At 42.9% G+C, this 26,940-nt stretch overlaps 1 protein-coding gene across 1 annotated transcript in view; it reads left to right on the top strand.

The window, feature by feature from the left end:
- LOC311008146 (mucin-2-like) overlaps nucleotides 1-26,940 on the top strand; it is a gene marked incomplete at both ends in the record, with an annotated part of 38,939 nt that overhangs the window by 8,118 nt on the left and 3,881 nt on the right. The window contains 25 exons of the mRNA XM_084001581.1: nucleotides 76-240; nucleotides 353-447; nucleotides 537-663; nucleotides 838-1,074; nucleotides 1,921-2,030; nucleotides 2,154-2,305; nucleotides 2,690-2,828; nucleotides 3,064-3,168; nucleotides 3,661-3,837; nucleotides 4,321-4,560; nucleotides 4,847-5,003; nucleotides 5,164-5,292; nucleotides 5,599-5,746; nucleotides 6,796-6,839; nucleotides 10,054-10,158; nucleotides 23,159-23,232; nucleotides 23,791-23,956; nucleotides 24,295-24,419; nucleotides 24,678-24,861; nucleotides 25,154-25,367; nucleotides 25,569-25,738; nucleotides 25,822-25,891; nucleotides 26,183-26,286; nucleotides 26,395-26,429; nucleotides 26,515-26,677. Of these exons, the coding sequence (XP_083857707.1) occupies nucleotides 76-240; nucleotides 353-447; nucleotides 537-663; nucleotides 838-1,074; nucleotides 1,921-2,030; nucleotides 2,154-2,305; nucleotides 2,690-2,828; nucleotides 3,064-3,168; nucleotides 3,661-3,837; nucleotides 4,321-4,560; nucleotides 4,847-5,003; nucleotides 5,164-5,292; nucleotides 5,599-5,746; nucleotides 6,796-6,839; nucleotides 10,054-10,158; nucleotides 23,159-23,232; nucleotides 23,791-23,956; nucleotides 24,295-24,419; nucleotides 24,678-24,861; nucleotides 25,154-25,367; nucleotides 25,569-25,738; nucleotides 25,822-25,891; nucleotides 26,183-26,286; nucleotides 26,395-26,429; nucleotides 26,515-26,677 (3,435 nt within the window). The remainder of the gene's footprint in view (nucleotides 1-75; nucleotides 241-352; nucleotides 448-536; nucleotides 664-837; nucleotides 1,075-1,920; nucleotides 2,031-2,153; nucleotides 2,306-2,689; nucleotides 2,829-3,063; nucleotides 3,169-3,660; nucleotides 3,838-4,320; nucleotides 4,561-4,846; nucleotides 5,004-5,163; nucleotides 5,293-5,598; nucleotides 5,747-6,795; nucleotides 6,840-10,053; nucleotides 10,159-23,158; nucleotides 23,233-23,790; nucleotides 23,957-24,294; nucleotides 24,420-24,677; nucleotides 24,862-25,153; nucleotides 25,368-25,568; nucleotides 25,739-25,821; nucleotides 25,892-26,182; nucleotides 26,287-26,394; nucleotides 26,430-26,514; nucleotides 26,678-26,940) is intronic.

Here is a 26,940-nt window from a genome sequence, read left to right as displayed (position 1 = left end):
ATTGATATTGTTTTCCAACCCATTCAATAATGTCAGAAAAAAGCACTGGAAAAGTCGTATTGTTTCCTCTGACAGGTTTGTGTGGGAACTTCAACAACAAAATGAGTGATGACTTCAAAGTGATCAGTGGGCTGGTGGAGGGCACTGCCACAGCGTTCGCTAACACATGGAAAACCAGAGCCAGCTGCCCTGACATCATAGCACGCTTTGGTCACCCTTGTAGTCAGGGCATCAGCAAAGGTACAGCCAGTCTCTCCTCATGACATAATGTCACAGTATCTTGTCATGTAATGTTTGTCATATCATGGATAACATTTTGTAACCACACTGTTTTGGTGTGTTTCTTTCTCAGAGAGTTACGCCCAGTTCTGGTGCACCAAACTAACAGATCCCAGTGGAGTGTTTGCTCCTTGCCACGCTGCTGTCAGCCCCATCACATACAAAGATGTACGTCCGCATGCACAAAGCTGCAATCACAAATTATCTTAACTACTGTACACTTATGATGGGTCTGTAACCACTGTGCCTCTTCATAGAACTGCATGTATGACAGCTGTAACTGTGAGAAGAGTGAGGATTGCATGTGTGCTGCAGTCTCCTCATACGTCTACGCCTGTGCAGCGGCAGGAATCCACCTCACCGGCTGGAGGGAAACCATCTGTGGTGAGAAAACCCTCCTGTTTTAGTGTGGTAATGGAGTGTTTTTGGAACGCTCCATCACATGCAGCATCAACAAATCAACAGCAGTCTATTTAATTATGTTTTATGAAATGAATGGTTTATTGCAGCAGTAAACAATAACAGTCCCCTTCTCCTCCTCCTCCTCCTCCTCCTTAGGCAAATTCAGCGCATCATGTCCAGCAGAAACAGTGTATGGGTACAACATGACCTCCTGTGGCCGTACCTGCCGGTCCTTGAGCCAGGCAGACTACTCCTGCAAGACCAACTTCACCACAGTGGACGGCTGTGGCTGTGCTGATGGGATCTACATGAATGAGGAGGGCCAGTGTGTGCCCAGTTCAAGCTGTCCCTGCTACGATAAAGACAACATTATTCCTGCCGGACAGGCTGTCAGTAAGGATGGCACCACATGGTAAATACGGAGTGCATTGACACCAATTTTTGGGTAAAAGGGGTCACGAATGACATGTCAAAAAGGAGATTCAGTTCCATCATCCCATGAGTGACCGTTAGGTGGACAAGCAGTCAATGCCTTTACTTTAAAAGTTTGCAAACAGCAAACAGTGTCACAGCTCTCGTCAGTCCGATTTATTATTTATTTGTCTTCTTAAGCTATTCTAAATCTGAACCTCTTTACCACCACTTATCTTTCAATAGAGTTACAAACTTCTTCAAACATAAACATGCAAGTCTTACTTTAATGAGTAAATAGGGTTAGGGTAACCCTAACCCATAGGACAGTTTGTCATTGCTACAAACACTCATCTTATAGTGACTGCGATTATAAATGTGAATTTTGTTTTCTATTTTAGGTCAGAGCATTCATTTTATGGTATGAATTGAGACTTAACTTAAATTGGAAAAGTCTCAAGTTAGATACTGCAAATTCATATGAGACTGTCTCTCCTATGGAGCAGCAAAATGTAGCTCCTGTGATTCACCTTGATGTTTTTATTCTCTGCCAGTGTCTTTGCTGCTGTATTAGTTTCATTACTGGCGCACAATGAATCTTGGGATAGGTGGGCCACGAAGGATTCACCAGGACTGGGCGAAGAATGGTGATGTTATATTAACTGTGTGTTTTTCCCTTCATACTTGATGCAGTGTCTGCAGACAAGGAACTCTGAGCTGCGCAGGACGATCTAGGCCACTGTGTAGGTTTCCACACACTTTAATTCATGTAATTATATAGTATAATGACAACAAAGCTCATGATAATTTGTCTTTATTATTGTTCAGCCTCAACATCGTGTATTGCCCCCATGGTGTACTTCGACTGCTCCACTGCTCAACCCGGGGCCACTGGGACTGAGTGTCATAAGAGCTGCAGCACCCTGGACATGGCTTGTGTAAGAACAACTTAGCATGTGTACACGCTCACAGAGGTCAGACAACTACGTAATTGTACTGTACATGCGCTGGCCCTGTTTGGCTCACCCCATCTTCTCGCCCTCCACTCTGGTTGAATACAGGTCAGCACAGGTTGCACGTCAGGCTGCATGTGCCCTGCTGGCCTGGTGTCCGACGGAGTAGGAGGCTGCATCAACGAGACCAGCTGTCCATGTCTTCACAATGGACAGGTCTATCAGCCTGGACAGACACTGACTGTGGAATGTAACACCTGGTTTGTACAATGCTTTTCATTCATAGAAGTATAGTATATTCCTGTATAGAGACAAAATATTCCTCTTACGGAGGCAACATTTATATTTTCAACTGAACAGAAAAGGAAACATATTATATGCTATGTATACAGAAGTACACAAATTGAACACCAGCACGTTTAGAAAATAATGTGTGTCCAGATCCATTATATCTGAAATTTTGTTTCTCATGATCTTTCATGTAATTCTACGTTGGTAAATTCTATTTTAAAATTTGACAGTAATTATCACAAATATTTTTGCTCTTTGATCCTTAAAAATAGCTCCTACATAGATATAAATACTGCAATGTCCTTGGCAGGTTTACATGACTGAAAGTTTGTGTGTGGTGTTTGTTTCCCCAGCTATTGCAGTGGAAGGAAGTTTACATGCTCCAACAATGTGTGTGATGCTGTTTGTGGTATCTATGGTGAGGGCCACTACATCACGTTTGATGACAAGAGGTTTGACTTCAATGGACAGTGTGAATACACACTCCTCCAGGTAAGGATTTTAATCCTTCTTATCATGTCGTGGCAGAAGTGAATGGAAATTGTCTTTCATCAACTACTTTCTGTGACATAGAACAAAAAAGACTTTATATTTACCAAATATCTAAATGTGATTAATTGTGCATAATTACTGAATGTTCTAATGTGGTTAGTGTCAGGAAACAAAGGATTGTTACTTAACAATAATGTCTGTGGTACATTGCATCACATGCCTGTGCTCTCCTCAGGACCACTGTGGTCAGGGCAGTGGAAGCTTCAGAATTATCACGGAGAACGTTCCTTGTGGAACCACAGGAACCACCTGTTCCAAGACCATCAAGATCTTCCTGGGGGTAAGCAGCCCAAACACACTCACACATGTGTGTGCTGTGTTCTTCCTCAAACACCAGATTGGAATATCAAACTGTTATTGATAACACATTAGGATTATGGATTAAATTATCACTCATGCTCACAGCAATCATGAATTGATTATATTCATTGATTGATTTTTTTTTATTAAGTCAGCAGGTTTATTCTATTATAATGATAGAATTCCATGCTATGCTATGCTATGATGCTAAATTAATATGGTAAATACAGAATACAGGCAGTCTGATTGAACATTCAATGACACTGCCAATGAAACACAGCCTTCTTGGTGACACATAGTTAATTTAGAACCTGCTCCCTTTTGAAGAAACAAAGAGTGAGAGCTCCTATTCACACAATGGCAAGTACGTTTTCACGTGAAGGCTAGAGATAGGAAAAGGAAATATTTAAGTGATACCTTGTTCAATACTGTATAGTACTAACTGAATGTTCATTCATGTTCATACCCACAGGATAATGAATTCCAGCTTAAAGACGAAATCTTCCAGGTGGTGAAGGGTAGCAGCCAAGTTTTTCCTGATCAGGTTCATAAGATGGGAATTTACCTGGTGCTAACGATTAAACCGGGGCTAGTGCTCATGTGGGACCAGAAGACTAGTCTTTTCATTAAACTCAGCCCCCAGTTCCAGGTAAACAGTTGAATCTGCATATCTTTTCAATTCAGCATTATCATTATATAAGAGCTAACCCATTTACAGTATTAGCTATTCTCATCAAAGAGCTAAAAGAAGAGTGAACCGATGGTTTCAATGGTTTTCTGTCATGGAGAAAACTTATCAATTAGACTTATATTTACCTTCTGATGTTACATTTCCCATGTAAATTTGGATTCACATCTGTTTTATGTTTCATTCATGTTCATTCATTCATTTGTATTTCCATTTTGAAGTCTGCAGTTCTTTTGGTAAGCATGCCACTTTTAAAGATGGCACAGAGTTTAGTGTAAACACAAGGACAGGTGCCTTGGGAGTTGGGGCTGGTGAATATTGAAGACACCAGTGTTGGCACTGTGTTTAACCATCAAACAAAAAAGCCTAAACCTGTAGGGAAAAAGAAACCTTAACGCTGTACCAGACAAGGCAGTAAATTCTCACTGGGTTCCTCCCTCTCAGGGTCAAGTCTGTGGTCTGTGTGGAAACTATGATGGCAACAGTAAGAATGACTTCGCCACACGCTCCCAAGAGACGGTGGCAGATGTGCTAGAGTTTGGAAACAGCTGGAGGGTTTCGTCCAGCTGCCCCAATGCCCAACTAATCAGTGATCCCTGTGCCTCCAACCGCTACCGCGCGGCCTGGTCACAGAAACAGTGTAGCATCATCACTAGCGTCACTTTCCAGAGCTGTCACTCACAGGTAAATATGGTGGTAACAAGCATACCCACACATACACACAATACATTCACCTTAACTGGCATGGGAACTTGTTTCTATCCAGCCTTGTCTCTCTGCCTGCTTGTCAGACTGTCAAATATTTGGAGTTGTTATTCACAGTCCCTCACTGATAATTCCTTATGATTCTGTTGACCCCTGACCTTTTTACCACACACTGGTACCAATGGCTTCAAACCACTGATACTAACATAGGACAACAGTGTTTTCATTACCCTTGACCTTTATTAAAAGACGTTATGTTTTCAAGGTTGACCCTGGTCCTTTCTATGATTCCTGTGTGAGAGACTCTTGTGCTTGTGACACTGGCGGTGACTGTGAGTGTTTCTGCACTGCTGTGGCTGCCTATGCCAAGGCTTGTAATGAGGCTGGGGCCTGTGTTAGATGGAGAACTCCAAAGCTGTGCCGTAAGTTTGGCAACCATCACACCAGGAATATATGAGCTAAAGGATTTTTCTTCATTGACGTGTGCTAAAACAAAACCAGGAATTCTATATTTAGCCACACGTGACACCCTGACTTTAGTAACAGCTGCTAATGAATATGTATTTTGTCTATTTTGTCTAGCTATTTTCTGTGACTACTATAACGCTCCTGATGGTTGTGAGTGGCACTATAAGCCATGTGGAGCCGCCTGCATGAAGACCTGTAGAAATCCATCTGGAAACTGTTCCAACCTCATCACGTCCCTGGAAGGTGAATCAGATAGAGAAATTAGTTTACACATTGATCTAACACATCTTGTTTGGATTTGTTTTTATCCTTAAACTGGGAACCTTTAATAAGGACTCATGGCTCAGGAGGTAGAGCAGGTAGCCCACTGATCAAAAGATGGTGGTGGTTTGATCCTCAGCTCCCCCTGGTCATATTTATTTTGTCTGTCTTTTATAGCAGCTTACTCCCACGTCGATGTGGATGTTTGTGAGGCAGAGGCAAATTGTAAATTGTTATATTAAGCATTTTATCATTTGCCATACTCAAAATATTGTTATGAATTTGCAGGCTGCTATCCAACATGTCCACCAGCCCAGCCCTACTTTGATGAAGACACCATGAAGTGTGTTTCCTGGAAGCAGTGCGGCTGCTATGATTCCAAAGGCACCCATTACAGCATTGGTGATAAGGTGTCATCAGAGAACTGTTACACTTGGTATGTCTCATACACTGCACCTTCATCGTAGAATTTACCACCCTGTAGGAAATCAATATGTTATAAGTCAATATAAGTTTGTTAACAATGATAAGCAAGCAACACAAACATTTTCCTGACCTGCACACTAGCCTGCTGTCAGTATGTTTCCTTGGTGTCCTTAAGTATCCAGGGTTCATTCCCTCTCTTCATCTTTAGATGCACTCATGATTCAAGTGTTATTCCTGGAAATGTTTTGTTAATTCATTTTAAACAACAGTTAAAAGAATAGGGTGTTGTGTGGAAATATAATTACCAGTATTGTGATTCTCTATATCAGCACTTATGGAATGACTATGATTACATAGTTACATTATCATCTGTGTAATACACTTGTTGAATCAAGGCCTGCAAAAACTGAGGAAAGATGTCCTAAAAGTTGAAAAGCCTCCAACAACCACAATGGGTTTTGCACAGTGTTTGCCAAACTGCTCAGGGATGAAGGATGACAGATCAGTACTTATTAGTTAGTTCTAGCAATCTGGCAAGTGGCATTTACACAGCATCTGTTACAATAGCTGTCATAACTGAACCACTGACTTGTTTGGCAAATGATCGTCCATTAGCAAGTAAATATCCAGTTCCAGCTCTTGGTTAAAATTAGGCTTTATGATGTTTACCTTGCCTGTGACAAATGTCTGATGAACCATTTTAGACACATCACCCAAATTCGACCAGGAACTGCTTTGGAGACACCATGCAGTTAGTGTAATATCACCATGATTGTCACCTCCTTTTACGAAAGTGTATTTTGCTAAATTGACTGTTGCAATATCTGGCTCTAAGCACATTTGTTGTGCTTGTAATATGATACTAATCCCATATACATGACTTAGCTATCAACCTCATTGTTTACTGATCATCTTCAAATGCTATATTTGGGCAATATTCAGCAGATGACAATGAAGATTCAGTAAAATTATTATTGTTTTTCTTAATGTGAAGAATTGCATTTTCTAAACAAAATGTAAAAGAACCTGCACTAATCTAAATTTTGTTCTGTTTAAAAGCTCTTGTACAGTTTCTGGAATATCATGCAGCTACGATGTCAACTGTGAGTACAATATTTTATTTAACTTTACACTCTACACACACACACACACACAGTTTTTTAAAGTTTGAGCCATGTGTTTATTAAAGGGACAACAAGGCATTTTGGAAAGCTAAGTGTTTTCACACTACATTTACCATGAGCCTCCGCACGCACTGTGAAATTCTTGGACCGGTGCAAGACGGACGTCTTGCCAAGAATATTTTCATTCATCAAGTATGAAAGTGAGAGGTTCGAAGACGATCAGATACCGGTGTACTTCCGACTATTAACGGCGATTCGGCAGCGTTATTCTCATGACCCGCCAGGCAGCGTCCGCGAAACCGAAAGTGGGAAACGCTGGGCGGTTTGCCGAGCACTTCCACCATAACAAAACGATAGAGACAAAATGATATATTAATCGAAAATGGACCCATTAACAAGTGTGGGTAACATAGATTCATCCACAATAATAGGAGACTTTTTTTATAACCAAATACAGACTCCTCGTTGTCCCTTTAAAGCCTGAAATAAAACAAGATGAGAACTTAAAGTCCCCCTAAAGAGGCATTTTAAAATTTGTAAAAATGCTCTGCTATGACTATTTTTTGATTAAAATTGTTTTCCCACAAAAAAGTTGTTTAAAAGAACTCCCGAAGAGGCCAAAAACACGTCTACTATTTCTCCCTCATTGAAAAATCCAGATTCTATGAATATTCATGAGTATGCAAATGCATCATGACTTGTGCTCGCCCACTGCCACCGTGTTGCTAAGTAACAGTAACAGGTACGCGTTAGCGGGGGCAGGGGAAACGATGTGAAAACACAAGGTTTGCACCGGGATTCAAACCCTGCTCTACCACATTCAAGGTGGCGATAATACCTCTTGGCCACAGCAACTAATGATACTGTTTCTGGACATCTAGCTGTGTAAGTAGATCACATCACAGTGAACAACAAATGAGATGCAAAACAAATTCAACGGCATTGGTTGCTAGGGATTATGATGTATTAATCCCAACTGTTTGCTGAAAAACTGAATCCAATTTTTTCAGACTGGCTTTGAAACTACATTTTCAAATCTAAAATGCTCAGTTGTGGCTGCATTAGCGACTTTGCTGCTGAAATGTCTTGTAGCAGAACCCAGACTTGAATTATTCCCAGCACTTTCTGTGATGCAGTATGCTTGCTTATCATAGAAGGTCATTAGAAATGACTCTTTACATTAAGGCCTAGTGAGAACAGATTGTTGGGGGAATCACTTTTTTTTTCTCTTATTCATCAAACCGCAGTTTTTGCAATATATAATATCCCGCATATTCCATGGAATTTTTTAAGAAAACATGCTGCATAATCAAGGATTTTTGCTCGCAACAATCAGAAAAAAACTCTGCCTTTTTCTGGAAGGACTGGTTAATAACAGGTTTTGGTGTTTCATTCTCTCTTCTTTATGATGCCTAGTATAGTCACATATGTGAACAACGGGATGTCGAAACATTGAGATTTCGGAACAATGGGTAACTTTTGGAATAATGTGATGTCAGAATTATGAGCGGACTTCCACTGAGTCTACCCCCTCACCTCCACCCCATCCCGACCCCAACACAACACATAATATGAAGAAGGACTAACACTACTAAAAATTAATTTTCATATGTTCCACTTGTCATTTCCGACAGCTTTACATATCTGTAGAGACAATAAGAGAGCGTGCCGCTGTTACACAAATGAGTAGTAATAATCAAACACAAACTAAAGACTCAGATTATAGTAATACTTTACTAATGGGGAAATAATGATGGATTAATAGGATACTAATAATATTATAAAACATTTCTACTTGACAAGCGCCTTTGCTGCTGTCACTGTTTCAGCTAAGTCAGGGGCCACTTGCATCAGTGCGTCATTGCATCATTATCAAGTCCATGGCGAAGGACAGTGTTGAGGACGTGGTCCATGCAGTCATGTCTCATATATGAACTGAGAGCATTAACTACATTTGCTCCCTGGTCTGTATCCCAAACAATGTCTTTTAAAGATAGTGGGTCGAACCTGAACTTGGTGACCAAGAGCTTGACAAGCTCTCTCTATCGCCTGTTTTTTTCTCATCCACGGGAAACTTTGCCGTGGTGAGATTCTTTCCGATTAATTCAAAATCTTCTGTAACATAGTGGCACGTTATTGACAGATAGTGAATCTTTCTAAAGTCGTCTGTCCACATATCTGTAGACATTCCCACTTTTCCTCCTTTGTTCAGGATCTCTTTCACCTGCTTCACAAACTCTTCTCTTTTTTCCTCTGCCAAATCCCGACAGTGTGTTGCTACTTTGTTGGGAGATTGGAGGACAGAGCTTGCAGCAACTCTGCCGTGTGTTGCACCAACATTTATGAGTTCCTGTGCAAGTTCTAAGAAGCCGTCTCCTTGAACAAAATAAAATGGCCTAATGTCCTTGGCGCACATGTAAACACATTTCTCTCTTATTGCCTGTTTTGTTTTGAGGGGGACATTTTTGGCCTGGAACTTGGTCATCGATTGCTGCTGCTGCCCTTGCGTCGTGGTGGTGGTCGAATGCTCACAGTTTAATGTATGGCGGCTCAGGCTGGACGACCCTGTTTTTTTGCTGTCATATTTCATCAGCACTTTGCATTTTGAGCATTTCACATAATCTGTAGAATTTCCATCAGAATCCAGCACCACTCCAAACACTTTCCAGAACTCTGATTTCCCCACTCCTTTAGTAGCGACGGTGAATTCACCTGCGACACATTTACTTTTCACCAACTCCATCTTCTTCTCCAGGCTAAAGGTGTGCACGCAGCGGCGTGAGATCTGGCCCCGCCCCTCTCCATGATGCATGCTGCACGCAGCAGCCAGACTTTCTTTACCGTTTTTTTTTTTTTTTTTAACTGAGTAGAAAAAAGTAAGCCCGAGGTCCGACCCTTCGCTTATAGACACTTTCAGAGAGTATAAACAAAGACAGGTGTGGCTCATTAGAAAACGCTCTGGTACACTAAATGGAATGGAGCCTTAATTAGTATCCTTGGTAACACCTGTCTTTGTTTATACTCTCTGAAAGGGTCTATAATTTCGACCCGAACCCGCGGGTCCCATCGGGTTTGTCGGGCCGGCTAAACCCGTTGAGAACTCTACAGCAAATCACACCTTATATATATACTGTATATATATGTATGTATATACACACAAACACATATTATATGTTATGCTCTTCTTCTGCAGCTTGTAAGTGCTTCTTCAATGGAAAGACCTACAGTTATGGGGAAACCATATACAATACCACAGATGGGCTTGGAAACTGCATTACAGCTGAATGTGGTGCCAATGGTAACATAACAAGGGACATATACCCCTGCATAACTACAACCACCACTGGACCCACAACAACCCCCTTTACATTTACCACAGTTCCTGTTAGCACTGTGACACCAGAAACACCTTTGACCACAACCAAGGGTACAACAGTTACACCTGTCGAGACAACATCAGAGGAAACAACAGTCAGTGTTGAAACAACAAAACCACCTAAAACCACAACTGGCCCAGTGACCATCTCTTCAACAGCTGTTGTTGAAACTACAACCTCAGTGCCTGTTGTCTCAACAACAAGTGCCGAAACCACAGTGATAACATCAACACCATCAATTAGTACGGCCACCACTAAGGCACCTCTTCCTACAACTAAGGGAGTTACAACTGTCGAAACAACATCAGAGGAAACAACAGTCAGTGCTGAAACAACAAAACCACCTAAAACCACAACTGGCCCAGTGACCACCTCTACAACAGCTGTTGTTGAAACTACAACCTCAGTGCCTGTTGTCTCAACAACAAGTGCCGAAACCACAGTGATAACATCAACACCATCAATTAGTACGGCCACCACTAAGGCACCTCTTCCTACAACTAAGGGAGTTACAACTGTCGAAACAACATCAGAGGAAACAACAGTCAGTGCTGAAACAACAAAACCACCTAAAACCACAACTGGCCCAGTGACCACCTCTACAACAGCTGTTGTTGAAACTACAACCGCAGTGCCTGTTGTCTCAACAACAAGTGCCGAAACCACAGTGATAACATCAACACCATCAATTAGTACGGCCACCACTAAGGCACCTCTTCCTACAACTAAGGGAGTTACAACTGTCGAAACAACATCAGAGGAAACAACAGTCAGTGCTGAAACAACAAAACCACCTAAAACCACAACTGGCCCAGTGACCACCTCTACAACAGCTGTTGTTGAAACTACAACCTCAGTGCCTGTTGTCTCAACAACAAGTGCCGAAACCACAGTGATAACATCAACACCATCAATTAGTACAGCCACCACTAAGGCACCTCTTCCTACAACTAAGGGAGTTACAACTGTTGAAACAACATCAGAGGAAACAACAGTCAGTGCTGAAACAACAAAACCACCTAAAACCACAACTGGCCCAGTGACCACCTCTACAACAGCTGTTGTTGAAACTACAACCTCAGTGCCTGTTGTCTCAACAACAAGTGCCGAAACCACAGTGATAACATCAACACCATCAATTAGTACGGCCACCACTAAGGCACCTCTTCCTACAACTAAGGGAGTTACAACTGTCGAAACAACATCAGAGGAAACAACAGTCAGTGCTGAAACAACAAAACCACCTAAAACCACAACTGGCCCAGTGACCACCTCTACAACAGCTGTTGTTGAAACTACAACCTCAGTGCCTGTTGTCTCAACAACAAGTGCCGAAACCACAGTGATAACATCAACACCATCAATTAGTACGGCCACCACTAAGGCACCTCTTCCTACAACTAAGGGAGTTACAACTGTCGAAACAACATCAGAGGAAACAACAGTCAGTGCTGAAACAACAAAACCACCTAAAACCACAACTGGCCCAGTGACCACCTCTACAACAGCTGTTGTTGAAACTACAACCGCAGTGCCTGTTGTCTCAACAACAAGTGCCGAAACCACAGTGATAACATCAACACCATCAATTAGTACGGCCACCACTAAGGCACCTCTTCCGACAACTAAGGGAGTTACAACTGTCGAAACAACATCAGAGGAAACAACAGTCAGTGCTGAAACAACAAAACCACCTAAAACCACAACTGGCCCAGTGACCACCTCTACAACAGCTGTTATATCTACAACTTCAGTGTTTGGTATCACAACAACAGGCAGGCAAACTACTGAGGTGACATCAAAACCTTCAGTTAGTACCACCACTAAGGCACCTCTTCCTACAACTAAGGGGACCACAGCTACACCTGTCCAGACAACATCAGAGGAAACAGTGATTACAGCTACAGTACAGACTTCAACTTTAATCACAAAACCTCAAAACATAACAACTTCTCTTACATCAAGTGTAACCACAGTGACAACAGTTGAAGGTACAACTTCTATTGGCCCAATAACACAGACGCTTCCACCTACCTACCCAACTGGATCAACAACTACTCAGCCAACTCTTCCTACAACTAAGGGAGTTACAACTGTCGAAACAACATCAGAGGAAACAACAGTCAGTGCTGAAACAACAAAACCACCTAAAACCACAACTGGCCCAGTGACCACCTCTACAACAGCTGTTGTTGAAACTACAACCTCAGTGCCTGTTGTCTCAACAACAAGTGCCGAAACCACAGTGATAACATCAACACCATCAATTAGTACAGCCACCACTAAGGCACCTCTTCCTACAACTAAGGGAGTTACAACTGTTGAAACAACATCAGAGGAAACAACAGTCAGTGCTGAAACAACAAAACCACCTAAAACCACAACTGGCCCAGTGACCACCTCTACAACAGCTGTTGTTGAAACTACAACCTCAGTGCCTGTTGTCTCAACAACAAGTGCCGAAACCACAGTGATAACATCAACACCATCAATTAGTACGGCCACCACTAACGCACCTCTTCCTACAACTAAGGGAGTTACAACTGTCGAAACAACATCAGAGGAAACAACAGTCAGTGCTGAAACAACAAAACCACCTAAAACCACAACTGGCCCAGTGACCACCTCTACAACAGCTGTTGTTGAAACTACAACCTCAGTGCCTGTTGTCTCAACAACAAGTGCCGAAACCACAGTGATAACATCAACACCATCAATTAGTACGGCCACCACTAAGGCACCTCTTCCTACAACTAAGGGAGTTACAACTGTCGAAACAACATCAGAGGAAACAACAGTCAGTGCTGAAACAACAAAACCACCTAAAACCACAACTGGCCCAGTGACCACCTCTACAACAGCTGTTGTTGAAACTACAACCTCAGTGCCTGTTGTCTCAACAACAAGTGCCGAAACCACAGTGATAACATCAACACCATCAATTAGTACAGCCACCACTAAGGCACCTCTTCCTACAACTAAGGGAGTTACAACTGTTGAAACAACATCAGAGGAAACAACAGTCAGTGCTGAAACAACAAAACCACCTAAAACCACAACTGGCCCAGTGACCACCTCTACAACAGCTGTTGTTGAAACTACAACCTCAGTGCCTGTTGTCTCAACAACAAGTGCCGAAACCACAGTGATAACATCAACACCATCAATTAGTACGGCCACCACTAAGGCACCTCTTCCTACAACTAAGGGAGTTACAACTGTCGAAACAACATCAGAGGAAACAACAGTCAGTGCTGAAACAACAAAACCACCTAAAACCACAACTGGCCCAGTGACCACCTCTACAACAGCTGTTGTTGAAACTACAACCTCAGTGCCTGTTGTCTCAACAACAAGTGCCGAAACCACAGTGATAACATCAACACCATCAATTAGTACAGCCACCACTAAGGCACCTCTTCCTACAACTAAGGGAGTTACAACTGTCGAAACAACATCAGAGGAAACAACAGTCAGTGCTGAAACAACAAAACCACCTAAAACCACAACTGGCCCAGTGACCACCTCTACAACAGCTGTTGTTGAAACTACAACCTCAGTGCCTGTTGTCTCAACAACAAGTGCCGAAACCACAGTGATAACATCAACACCATCAATTAGTACGGCCACCACTAAGGCACCTCTTCCTACAACTAAGGGAGTTACAACTGTCGAAACAACATCAGAGGAAACAACAGTCAGTGCTGAAACAACAAAACCACCTAAAACCACAACTGGCCCAGTGACCACCTCTACAACAGCTGTTGTTGAAACTACAACCTCAGTGCCTGTTGTCTCAACAACAAGTGCCGAAACCACAGTGATAACATCAACACCATCAATTAGTATGGCCACCACTAAGGCACCTCTTCCTACAACTAAGGGAGTTACAACTGTCGAAACAACATCAGAGGAAACAACAGTCAGTGCTGAAACAACAAAACCACCTAAAACCACAACTGGCCCAGTGACCACCTCTACAACAGCTGTTGTTGAAACTACAACCTCAGTGCCTGTTGTCTCAACAACAAGTGCCGAAACCACAGTGATAACATCAACACCATCAATTAGTACGGCCACCACTAAGGCACCTCTTCCTACAACTAAGGGAGTTACAACTGTCGAAACAACATCAGAGGAAACAACAGTCAGTGCTGAAACAACAAAACCACCTAAAACCACAACTGGCCCAGTGACCACCTCTACAACAGCTGTTGTTGAAACTACAACCTCAGTGCCTGTTGTCTCAACAACAAGTGCCGAAACCACAGTGATAACATCAACACCATCAATTAGTACAGCCACCACTAAGGCACCTCTTCCTACAACTAAGGGAGTTACAACTGTTGAAACAACATCAGAGGAAACAACAGTCAGTGCTGAAACAACAAAACCACCTAAAACCACAACTGGCCCAGTGACCACCTCTACAACAGCTGTTGTTGAAACTACAACCTCAGTGCCTGTTGTCTCAACAACAAGTGCCGAAACCACAGTGATAACATCAACACCATCAATTAGTACGGCCACCACTAAGGCACCTCTTCCTACAACTAAGGGAGTTACAACTGTCGAAACAACATCAGAGGAAACAACAGTCAGTGCTGAAACAACAAAACCACCTAAAACCACAACTGGCCCAGTGACCACCTCTACAACAGCTGTTGTTGAAACTACAACCTCAGTGCCTGTTGTCTCAACAACAAGTGCCGAAACCACAGTGATAACATCAACACCATCAATTAGTACGGCCACCACTAAGGCACCTCTTCCTACAACTAAGGGAGTTACAACTGTCGAAACAACATCAGAGGAAACAACAGTCAGTGCTGAAACAACAAAACCACCTAAAACCACAACTGGCCCAGTGACCACCTCTACAACAGCTGTTGTTGAAACTACAACCGCAGTGCCTGTTGTCTCAACAACAAGTGCCGAAACCACAGTGATAACATCAACACCATCAATTAGTACGGCCACCACTAAGGCACCTCTTCCTACAACTAAGGGAGTTACAACTGTCGAAACAACATCAGAGGAAACAACAGTCAGTGCTGAAACAACAAAACCACCTAAAACCACAACTGGCCCAGTGACCACCTCTACAACAGCTGTTGTTGAAACTACAACCTCAGTGCCTGTTGTCTCAACAACAAGTGCCGAAACCACAGTGATAACATCAACACCATCAATTAGTACAGCCACCACTAAGGCACCTCTTCCTACAACTAAGGGAGTTACAACTGTTGAAACAACATCAGAGGAAACAACAGTCAGTGCTGAAACAACAAAACCACCTAAAACCACAACTGGCCCAGTGACCACCTCTACAACAGCTGTTGTTGAAACTACAACCTCAGTGCCTGTTGTCTCAACAACAAGTGCCGAAACCACAGTGATAACATCAACACCATCAATTAGTACGGCCACCACTAAGGCACCTCTTCCTACAACTAAGGGAGTTACAACTGTCGAAACAACATCAGAGGAAACAACAGTCAGTGCTGAAACAACAAAACCACCTAAAACCACAACTGGCCCAGTGACCACCTCTACAACAGCTGTTGTTGAAACTACAACCTCAGTGCCTGTTGTCTCAACAACAAGTGCCGAAACCACAGTGATAACATCAACACCATCAATTAGTACAGCCACCACTAAGGCACCTCTTCCTACAACTAAGGGAGTTACAACTGTTGAAACAACATCAGAGGAAACAACAGTCAGTGCTGAAACAACAAAACCACCTAAAACCACAACTGGCCCAGTGACCACCTCTACAACAGCTGTTGTTGAAACTACAACCTCAGTGCCTGTTGTCTCAACAACAAGTGCCGAAACCACAGTGATAACATCAACACCATCAATTAGTACGGCCACCACTAAGGCACCTCTTCCTACAACTAAGGGAGTTACAACTGTCGAAACAACATCAGAGGAAACAACAGTCAGTGCTGAAACAACAAAACCACCTAAAACCACAACTGGCCCAGTGACCACCTCTACAACAGCTGTTTTTGAAACTACAACCTCAGTGCCTGTTGTCTCAACAACAAGTGCCGAAACCACAGTGATAACATCAACACCATCAATTAGTACGGCCACCACTAAGGCACCTCTTCCTACAACTAAGGGAGTTACAACTGTCGAAACAACATCAGAGGAAACAACAGTCAGTGCTGAAACAACAAAACCACCTAAAACCACAACTGGCCCAGTGACCACCTCTACAACAGCTGTTGTTGAAACTACAACCTCAGTGCCTGTTGTCTCAACAACAAGTGCCGAAACCACAGTGATAACATCAACACCATCAATTAGTACGGCCACCACTAAGGCACCTCTTCCTACAACTAAGGGAGTTACAACTGTCGAAACAACATCAGAGGAAACAACAGTCAGTGCTGAAACAACAAAACCACCTAAAACCACAACTGGCCCAGTGACCACCTCTACAACAGCTGTTGTTGAAACTACAACCTCAGTGCCTGTTGTCTCAACAACAAGTGCCGAAACCACAGTGATAACATCAACACCATCAATTAGTACGGCCACCACTAAGGCACCTCTTCCTACAACTAAGGGAGTTACAACTGTCGAAACAACATCAGAGGAAACAACAGTCAGTGCTGAAACAACAAAACCACCTAAAACCACAACTGGCCCAGTGACCACCTCTACAACAGCTGTTGTTGAAACTACAACCTCAGTGCCTGTTGTCTCAACAACAAGTGCCGAAACCACAGTGATAACATCAACACCATCAATTAGTACAGCCACCACTAAGGCACCTCTTCCTACAACTAAGGGAGTTACAACTGTCGAAACAACATCAGAGGAAACAACAGTCAGTGCTGAAACAACAAAACCACCTAAAACCACAACTGGCCCAGTGACCACCTCTACAACAGCTGTTGTTGAAACTACAACCTCAGTGCCTGTTGTCTCAACAACAAGTGCCGAAACCACAGTGATAACATCAACACCATCAATTAGTACGGCCACCACTAAGGCACCTCTTCCTACAACTAAGGGAGTTACAACTGTCGAAACAACATCAGAGGAAACAACAGTCAGTGCTGAAACAACAAAACCACCTAAAACCACAACTGGCCCAGTGACCACCTCTACAACAGCTGTTGTTGAAACTACAACCTCAGTGCCTGTTGTCTCAACAACAAGTGCCGAAACCACAGTGATAACATCAACACCATCAATTAGTACAGCCACCACTAAGGCACCTCTTCCTACAACTAAGGGAGTTACAACTGTTGAAACAACATCAGAGGAAACAACAGTCAGTGCTGAAACAACAAAACCACCTAAAACCACAACTGGCCCAGTGACCACCTCTACAACAGCTGTTGTTGAAACTACAACCTCAGTGCCTGTTGTCTCAACAACAAGTGCCGAAACCACAGTGATAACATCAACACCATCAATTAGTACGGCCACCACTAAGGCACCTCTTCCTACAACTAAGGGAGTTACAACTGTCGAAACAACATCAGAGGAAACAACAGTCAGTGCTGAAACAACAAAACCACCTAAAACCACAACTGGCCCAGTGACCACCTCTACAACAGCTGTTGTTGAAACTACAACCTCAGTGCCTGTTGTCTCAACAACAAGTGCCGAAACCACAGTGATAACATCAACACCATCAATTAGTACAGCCACCACTAAGGCACCTCTTCCTACAACTAAGGGAGTTACAACTGTTGAAACAACATCAGAGGAAACAACAGTCAGTGCTGAAACAACAAAACCACCTAAAACCACAACTGGCCCAGTGACCACCTCTACAACAGCTGTTGTTGAAACTACAACCTCAGTGCCTGTTGTCTCAACAACAAGTGCCGAAACCACAGTGATAACATCAACACCATCAATTAGTACGGCCACCACTAAGGCACCTCTTCCTACAACTAAGGGAGTTACAACTGTCGAAACAACATCAGAGGAAACAACAGTCAGTGCTGAAACAACAAAACCACCTAAAACCACAACTGGCCCAGTGACCACCTCTACAACAGCTGTTGTTGAAACTACAACCTCAGTGCCTGTTGTCTCAACAACAAGTGCCGAAACCACAGTGATAACATCAACACCATCAATTAGTACGACCACCACTAAGGCACCTCTTCCTACAACTAAGGGAGTTACAACTGTCGAAACAACATCAGAGGAAACAACAGTCAGTGCTGAAACAACAAAACCACCTAAAACCACAACTGGCCCAGTGACCACCTCTACAACAGCTGTTGTTGAAACTACAACCTCAGTGCCTGTTGTCTCAACAACAAGTGCCGAAACCACAGTGATAACATCAACACCATCAATTAGTACGGCCACCACTAAGGCACCTCTTCCTACAACTAAGGGAGTTACAACTGTCGAAACAACATCAGAGGAAACAACAGTCAGTGCTGAAACAACAAAACCACCTAAAACCACAACTGGCCCAGTGACCACCTCTACAACAGCTGTTGTTGAAACTACAACCTCAGTGCCTGTTGTCTCAACAACAAGTGCCGAAACCACAGTGATAACATCAACACCATCAATTAGTACGGCCACCACTAAGGCACCTCTTCCTACAACTAAGGGAGTTACAACTGTCGAAACAACATCAGAGGAAACAACAGTCAGTGCTGAAACAACAAAACCACCTAAAACCACAACTGGCCCAGTGACCACCTCTACAACAGCTGTTGTTGAAACTACAACCTCAGTGCCTGTTGTCTCAACAACAAGTGCCGAAACCACAGTGATAACATCAACACCATCAATTAGTACGGCCACCACTAAGGCACCTCTTCCTACAACTAAGGGAGTTACAACTGTCGAAACAACATCAGAGGAAACAACAGTCAGTGCTGAAACAACAAAACCACCTAAAACCACAACTGGCCCAGTGACCACCTCTACAACAGCTGTTGTTGAAACTACAACCTCAGTGCCTGTTGTCTCAACAACAAGTGCCGAAACCACAGTGATAACATCAACACCATCAATTAGTACGGCCACCACTAAGGCACCTCTTCCTACAACTAAGGGAGTTACAACTGTCGAAACAACATCAGAGGAAACAACAGTCAGTGCTGAAACAACAAAACCACCTAAAACCACAACTGGCCCAGTGACCACCTCTACAACAGCTGTTGTTGAAACTACAACCTCAGTGCCTGTTGTCTCAACAACAAGTGCCGAAACCACAGTGATAACATCAACACCATCAATTAGTACGGCCACCACTAAGGCACCTCTTCCTACAACTAAGGGAGTTACAACTGTCGAAACAACATCAGAGGAAACAACAGTCAGTGTTGAAACAACAAAACCACCTAAAACCACAACTGGCCCAGTGACCACCTCTACAACAGCTGTTGTTGAAACTACAACCTCAGTGCCTGTTGTCTCAACAACAAGTGCCGAAACCACAGTGATAACATCAACACCATCAATTAGTACGGCCACCACTAAGGCACCTCTTCCTACAACTAAGGGAGTTACAACTGTCGAAACAACATCAGAGGAAACAACAGTCAGTGCTGAAACAACAAAACCACCTAAAACCACAACTGGCCCAGTGACCACCTCTACAACAGCTGTTGTTGAAACTACAACCTCAGTGCCTGTTGTCTCAACAACAAGTGCCGAAACCACAGTGATAACATCAACACCATCAATTAGTACGGCCACCACTAAGGCACCTCTTCCTACAACTAAGGGAGTTACAACTGTCGAAACAACATCAGAGGAAACAACAGTCAGTGCTGAAACAACAAAACCACCTAAAACCACAACTGGCCCAGTGACCACCTCTACAACAGCTGTTGTTGAAACTACAACCTCAGTGCCTGTTGTCTCAACAACAAGTGCCGAAACCACAGTGATAACATCAACACCATCAATTAGTACGGCCACCACTAAGGCACCTCTTCCTACAACTAAGGGAGTTACAACTGTCGAAACAACATCAGAGGAAACAACAGTCAGTGTTGAAACAACAAAACCACCTAAAACCACAACTGGCCCAGTGACCACCTCTACAACAGCTGTTGTTGAAACTACAACCTCAGTGCCTGTTGTCTCAACAACAAGTGCCGAAACCACAGTGATAACATCAACACCATCAATTAGTACGGCCACCACTAAGGCACCTCTTCCTACAACTAAGGGAGTTACAACTGTCGAAACAACATCAGAGGAAACAACAGTCAGTGCTGAAACAACAAAACCACCTAAAACCACAACTGGCCCAGTGACCACCTCTACAACAGCTGTTGTTGAAACTACAACCTCAGTGCCTGTTGTCTCAACAACAAGTGCCGAAACCACAGTGATAACATCAACACCATCAATTAGTACGGCCACCACTAAGGCACCTCTTCCTACAACTAAGGGAGTTACAACTGTCGAAACAACATCAGAGGAAACAACAGTCAGTGCTGAAACAACAAAACCACCTAAAACCACAACTGGCCCAGTGACCACCTCTACAACAGCTGTTGTTGAAACTACAACCTCAGTGCCTGTTGTCTCAACAACAAGTGCCGAAACCACAGTGATAACATCAACACCATCAATTAGTACGGCCACCACTAAGGCACCTCTTCCTACAACTAAGGGAGTTACAACTGTCGAAACAACATCAGAGGAAACAACAGTCAGTGCTGAAACAACAAAACCACCTAAAACCACAACTGGCCCAGTGACCACCTCTACAACAGCTGTTGTTGAAACTACAACCTCAGTGCCTGTTGTCTCAACAACAAGTGCCGAAACCACAGTGATAACATCAACACCATCAATTAGTACGGCCACCACTAAGGCACCTCTTCCTACAACTAAGGGAGTTACAACTGTCGAAACAACATCAGAGGAAACAACAGTCAGTGCTGAAACAACAAAACCACCTAAAACCACAACTGGCCCAGTGACCACCTCTACAACAGCTGTTGTTGAAACTACAACCTCAGTGCCTGTTGTCTCAACAACAAGTGCCGAAACCACAGTGATAACATCAACACCATCAATTAGTACGGCCACCACTAAGGCACCTCTTCCTACAACTAAGGGAGTTACAACTGTCGAAACAACATCAGAGGAAACAACAGTCAGTGCTGAAACAACAAAACCACCTAAAACCACAACTGGCCCAGTGACCACCTCTACAACAGCTGTTGTTGAAACTACAACCTCAGTGCCTGTTGTCTCAACAACAAGTGCCGAAACCACAGTGATAACATCAACACCATCAATTAGTACAGCCACCACTAAGGCACCTCTTCCTACAACTAAGGGAGTTACAACTGTCGAAACAACATCAGAGGAAACAACAGTCAGTGCTGAAACAACAAAACCACCTAAAACCACAACTGGCCCAGTGACCACCTCTACAACAGCTGTTGTTGAAACTACAACCTCAGTGCCTGTTGTCTCAACAACAAGTGCCGAAACCACAGTGATAACATCAACACCATCAATTAGTACGGCCACCACTAAGGCACCTCTTCCTACAACTAAGGGAGTTACAACTGTCGAAACAACATCAGAGGAAACAACAGTCAGTGCTGAAACAACAAAACCACCTAAAACCACAACTGGCCCAGTGACCACCTCTACAACAGCTGTTGTTGAAACTACAACCGCAGTGCCTGTTGTCTCAACAACAAGTGCCGAAACCACAGTGATAACATCAACACCATCAATTAGTACGGCCACCACTAAGGCACCTCTTCCTACAACTAAGGGAGTTACAACTGTCGAAACAACATCAGAGGAAACAACAGTCAGTGCTGAAACAACAAAACCACCTAAAACCACAACTGGCCCAGTGACCACCTCTACAACAGCTGTTGTTGAAACTACAACCTCAGTGCCTGTTGTCTCAACAACAAGTGCCGAAACCACAGTGATAACATCAACACCATCAATTAGTACAGCCACCACTAAGGCACCTCTTCCTACAACTAAGGGAGTTACAACTGTTGAAACAACATCAGAGGAAACAACAGTCAGTGCTGAAACAACAAAACCACCTAAAACCACAACTGGCCCAGTGACCACCTCTACAACAGCTGTTGTTGAAACTACAACCTCAGTGCCTGTTGTCTCAACAACAAGTGCCGAAACCACAGTGATAACATCAACACCATCAATTAGTACGGCCACCACTAAGGCACCTCTTCCTACAACTAAGGGAGTTACAACTGTTGAAACAACATCAGAGGAAACAACAGTCAGTGCTGAAACAACAAAACCACCTAAAACCACAACTGGCCCAGTGACCACCTCTACAACAGCTGTTGTTGAAACTACAACCTCAGTGCCTGTTGTCTCAACAACAAGTGCCGAAACCACAGTGATAACATCAACACCATCAATTAGTACGGCCACCACTAAGGCACCTCCTCCTACAACTAAGGGAACTACAGTTACAACTGTCGAAACAACATCTCCAACAGTATGTGCCTGTGTTGTGAATGGAACTTCTCATAATCCTGGTAGGTAATCTCCACTTTCATTTTTACTTGCCCTTTTGATTTATTGTGGGGAGGTGGCGTGGATGAACTGTGATCGTTTTAACTCCTTCTCAAAGTGAATGTCCCATTATTTTCCCCACCATAACTTTATCAACCTTTTCACTTATTTATGTTATTATTGATAACCTCTCTGCCCTGAACTATGATAACTTTTCTACTTTATTAATACATAGTTCCTTAATCACTCTGTTATTGAGAACTAGTCCATGTGTACCAGTAAGCCATCAACCATGTGTTCTTTGACACATTTCATAATGCGATGTAATAAGTTGGACCATGGTGCCATCATACTCGTTCACATTGGATATATTTATTTTGTGAATCAGTATTCTTTAAACTCTGTTAATTTTGTGCGTGTTGTTTTTCACAGGGGACTTGGTGTACAATGTCACTGATGGCGCTGGGTATTGTTATGTTGCATATTGCAATGCATCTTGTGAGATTGTGACAGAGAGCCGTCCATGTCCCACAACACCGATACCTAGTACAACTGCTAGTTCTACCACTGCAGTGTTTAGCAGTACTACAAAGGGCACAACCTCAAGCTCTGTTACTCCCACCACCACTATTCCTCCCCCTACAACACCAACAACCATTCCATCAACAATCAAATCTACGACAACACTGGACTGCAATAACCTGAATCCACCAAGAAAGGTGGGTCATTCATTCATCATAGTATTTCCACAAGACCAATGTATTTAACCAGTAACATCTTTGATGTACTGCAACAGAAATACCTGTGGCACTTTTCTGAAACAGTTTTTTTCCTGCTGTGCAGGTTTATTTTAGTGCTATACCAGGTTTTCCATTATTGGACAGTAAATAGTCTAGGGAGGAGCCTGAAAGTACATTTGACACATTCCTGACATACAGTATTGGGTGTGGCGCAAAACCAGTTTCACAAAAGTAACGCTCTGCATGATGCATCCCATAAAACTGTTTACTGTTCACATACCCATGCTTTCCTATGTGATGTGCTGTTTGCTCGTCCCCATCCAGAATGGTGAAACCTGGAAGGTTGACAACTGCACTACAGCTGAATGCACTAATGGCAAGGTCACAGAAATGCACACTCCCTGTCCCACAGTGCAACAACCCATCTGTGCCAACGGACGCAAGCCTATCCAAGTGGATGATGGGTGCTGCTTCCATTACGAATGTGAATGTGAGTTGAAAAAACGAACTTTCAATACAGATGACTTTTTGTTTTAATATTCAACAGAGAATATGGTGTCCATGTGCTAAGACTATTGACTGTAAAACATAGGCCCTATAAAAGACATTTAAAAACATTTACAAAGAAAAGGGTTTGAAAATGTATGCTGCAGTTTTCAGTGAATTCACAGCCAGAATCTGACTAACTGCTAAATCTCTCCAAATTAGCTTTAACTACTAAAGAAACACGTCACTAGATGTGATTGTGTAGTAGGTACTAAGTGCAAATTAATAGTGATCTTGATGTTTTGTCCCTATCATAGTTTATGACCTTAATCTCTCCTGCAGGTGTGTGCAGTGTCTGGGGTGGATCTCATTACAAGACATTTGATGGAAATTCATACAGTTTCGACCAGAATTGCACCTACTACCTGGTCAAAGAGATAATTACTAAATATAACTTGACTATTATGGTAAATAACCATGACTGCAATCCTTCAGACAGCTCATTTTGCCCCCAGTCTCTCATTGTTATATATAGATCCTACAAGGTCGTTCTGACTCAGTTGAACACATCAGGCACAGCAACTAATGCGGTAAGAAACAACGTAAATTATCTGTTAATTTAGAGTCAGTCTCTCACTTGATTAAGTATTTTTTCAAGCACTAACTTAATAATTAAAATTTGTTCACAGTCTTTTCTGAATATGTTTTGTCTCCTCATCCCGCAGGTGTATGTGAATCAGAAACGTATCTATCCAGCCTATAGCAATTCTGTCCTGCGCCTCACTGGCACGAATATGGTGACCACATTGGAGATAACAGAAATTAGCGCAAAGGTGATCTACAGGGGCGCCTCATTCAGCATTGATATCCCCAAATCCCTCTTTGAGGGGAACACTGAAGGACAATGTGGTGAGTTACCTGAACATTTAACTCTTGATCTGCACCCTGACTATAATCAGGGACCTTGTGTTTGCCAAATCGTGGAATGAAAGAAATTAAAAGCACAGTCTGTGCTACTAATACTCAAAGGGCAACTGAAAGAACTGCACCACTATCACTACCAGAATGCACAGGAGCACAGAAATTAAAATAATCATTACATTAATACACCACACATACTATGTAAAATATGCACTTGTCCATAAACAAATCCACTGGTGTGGCTAGCTCTTCCTTCAACCTGCTGCCTCTCCTTTTCCAGGAACCTGTGACAACTCACAGAACAACGACTGCCGCTCTCCCAACGGCCAGGTGGAAAGCTGCCCAGACTCTGCTGGCCAGTGGCATGTCCCAGGCACATCCTGTGTCACCCCCACAACACAGCCAACTACGGCTGCACCATCCAGGACCACTTCACAACTACCAACATCAACACCTGTTTGCAAACCTGCCATCTGTGGTCTCCTAACCAGCAGGTGAGGTCATCTTCACAGTGACTAAGACTTGACAAATATTGGCAGCCAGTGATTTTGTTTAGATCAGGTGTGTTCGGTGTGGGCCAGACCAGTGCCAACTGTGGGACTGATGGAAGTGTGTTGAAGCAGTCAAGATATTTTTCAGGTCACTTAGTGAATGGTTGTTTGATTTCTTTTTTGCATTGTGTATGTCCCCTCTAGTGTTTTTGAGGAGTGCAGCAAAGTCATTTCTTCAGCGCCATTTGTGACATCTTGTGTAGTGGACAATTGTAAGAGCAATAACAGCTGCTCCAGCCTGGAGGCCTACGCCACTGAATGCGCTAATGCAGGAATCTGTGTGGACTGGAGGAATGCTACTGATGGACTGTGTGGTAAGACAAATGAACAGTGTAAGATATCACAGTAGTTGTATGGACTTCAAGAATGTGTGCATAAACGTATCTCTGTCTGATAGAGCACAAGTGTCCAAGCAACAAAGTGTACATGGCTTGTGGCCCCACTGTGGAGCCGACATGCAACGACAGGTGAAGTAGACTATGTCTTAATAACAATATGTATATTATGCATAATTTTACTGATTCATGTTCTCACACGGTGGTCAGTAATGAAAGATGGACAGATTTTGATGTGGTAGACGTGTAATTCAAAGCAAACCTGTCAGAGATAGAGACTTGGCTGCACTCTTAAAGATATATAACAGCATTTACATACACTATATATATTATTATTAGTTGAAATTGATGTGTGAAAGTCTGTAAATCAATTTCAAGCCTGCTCACCGCTGTAATAACAAGTGGTTTTATTTCCAACATCAGATACAACAAGAAGTTCCAGGCTGACAGCACTAAGGAGGGCTGCTTCTGTCCTAAAGGCACCACCTTATTCAACACAGTTGATGACATGTGTGTTCCCACCTGTGGTAAGAAGACATCCTACATTAAAAAAACAAACAAAAAAAACTACTTTTCTTGACTGAATATTAAGTGTCACAGTTACAAATCTACAAACACTGTTTTGCGGATTTCAGAGGTGTGTGTTGGACCTGATGGAAAACCCAAACAGGTGAGAGCTCTGAATAAAACACACGACCATGGCCACTAGCAAACCTCGAGCTGTGTGTCTGACCTAGTTCCTGTCTCCTCACCAGCCTGGTGACTCATGGGAAAGTGGTTGCAACATCTGCACGTGTGACTCTTTTAGCGTCCACTGTGAGCCCATCGAGTGCCCCACAGAACAGACCCCAAGCTGCAGTGAGCCCGGCCAGCAGCTGGTTAACAAGACAAGTGGCTGCTGCGCAACACAGTCATGTGGTAAGTCACAGTGTCTAAGCTGTTGATTCTCCAATATACAGTATATATATATATATATATATATATATATATATATATATAGTAGTATAGTATATACAGTAGTAGATATATATATAGTAGAACGGTTACATGTTTATAACAGCAGAGAGTTTGAAGCTGATCTTTTTCAGGAGCTGTTCCAGAGGACGAGCAAAAAAAAAAAGAGAGAAACTTAACTAATAGAACAATGCACACAGATAAATGTAATTTCTGAGGTGAAAAAA

Source organism: Trachurus trachurus, assembly GCF_905171665.1.
Source record: "Trachurus trachurus genome assembly, chromosome: 3".
Taxonomy (NCBI): domain Eukaryota; kingdom Metazoa; phylum Chordata; class Actinopteri; order Carangiformes; family Carangidae; genus Trachurus; species Trachurus trachurus.
The sequence above is the reverse complement of the archived record's forward strand: the minus strand, read 5'-3'. Positions and strand labels throughout refer to the sequence as shown.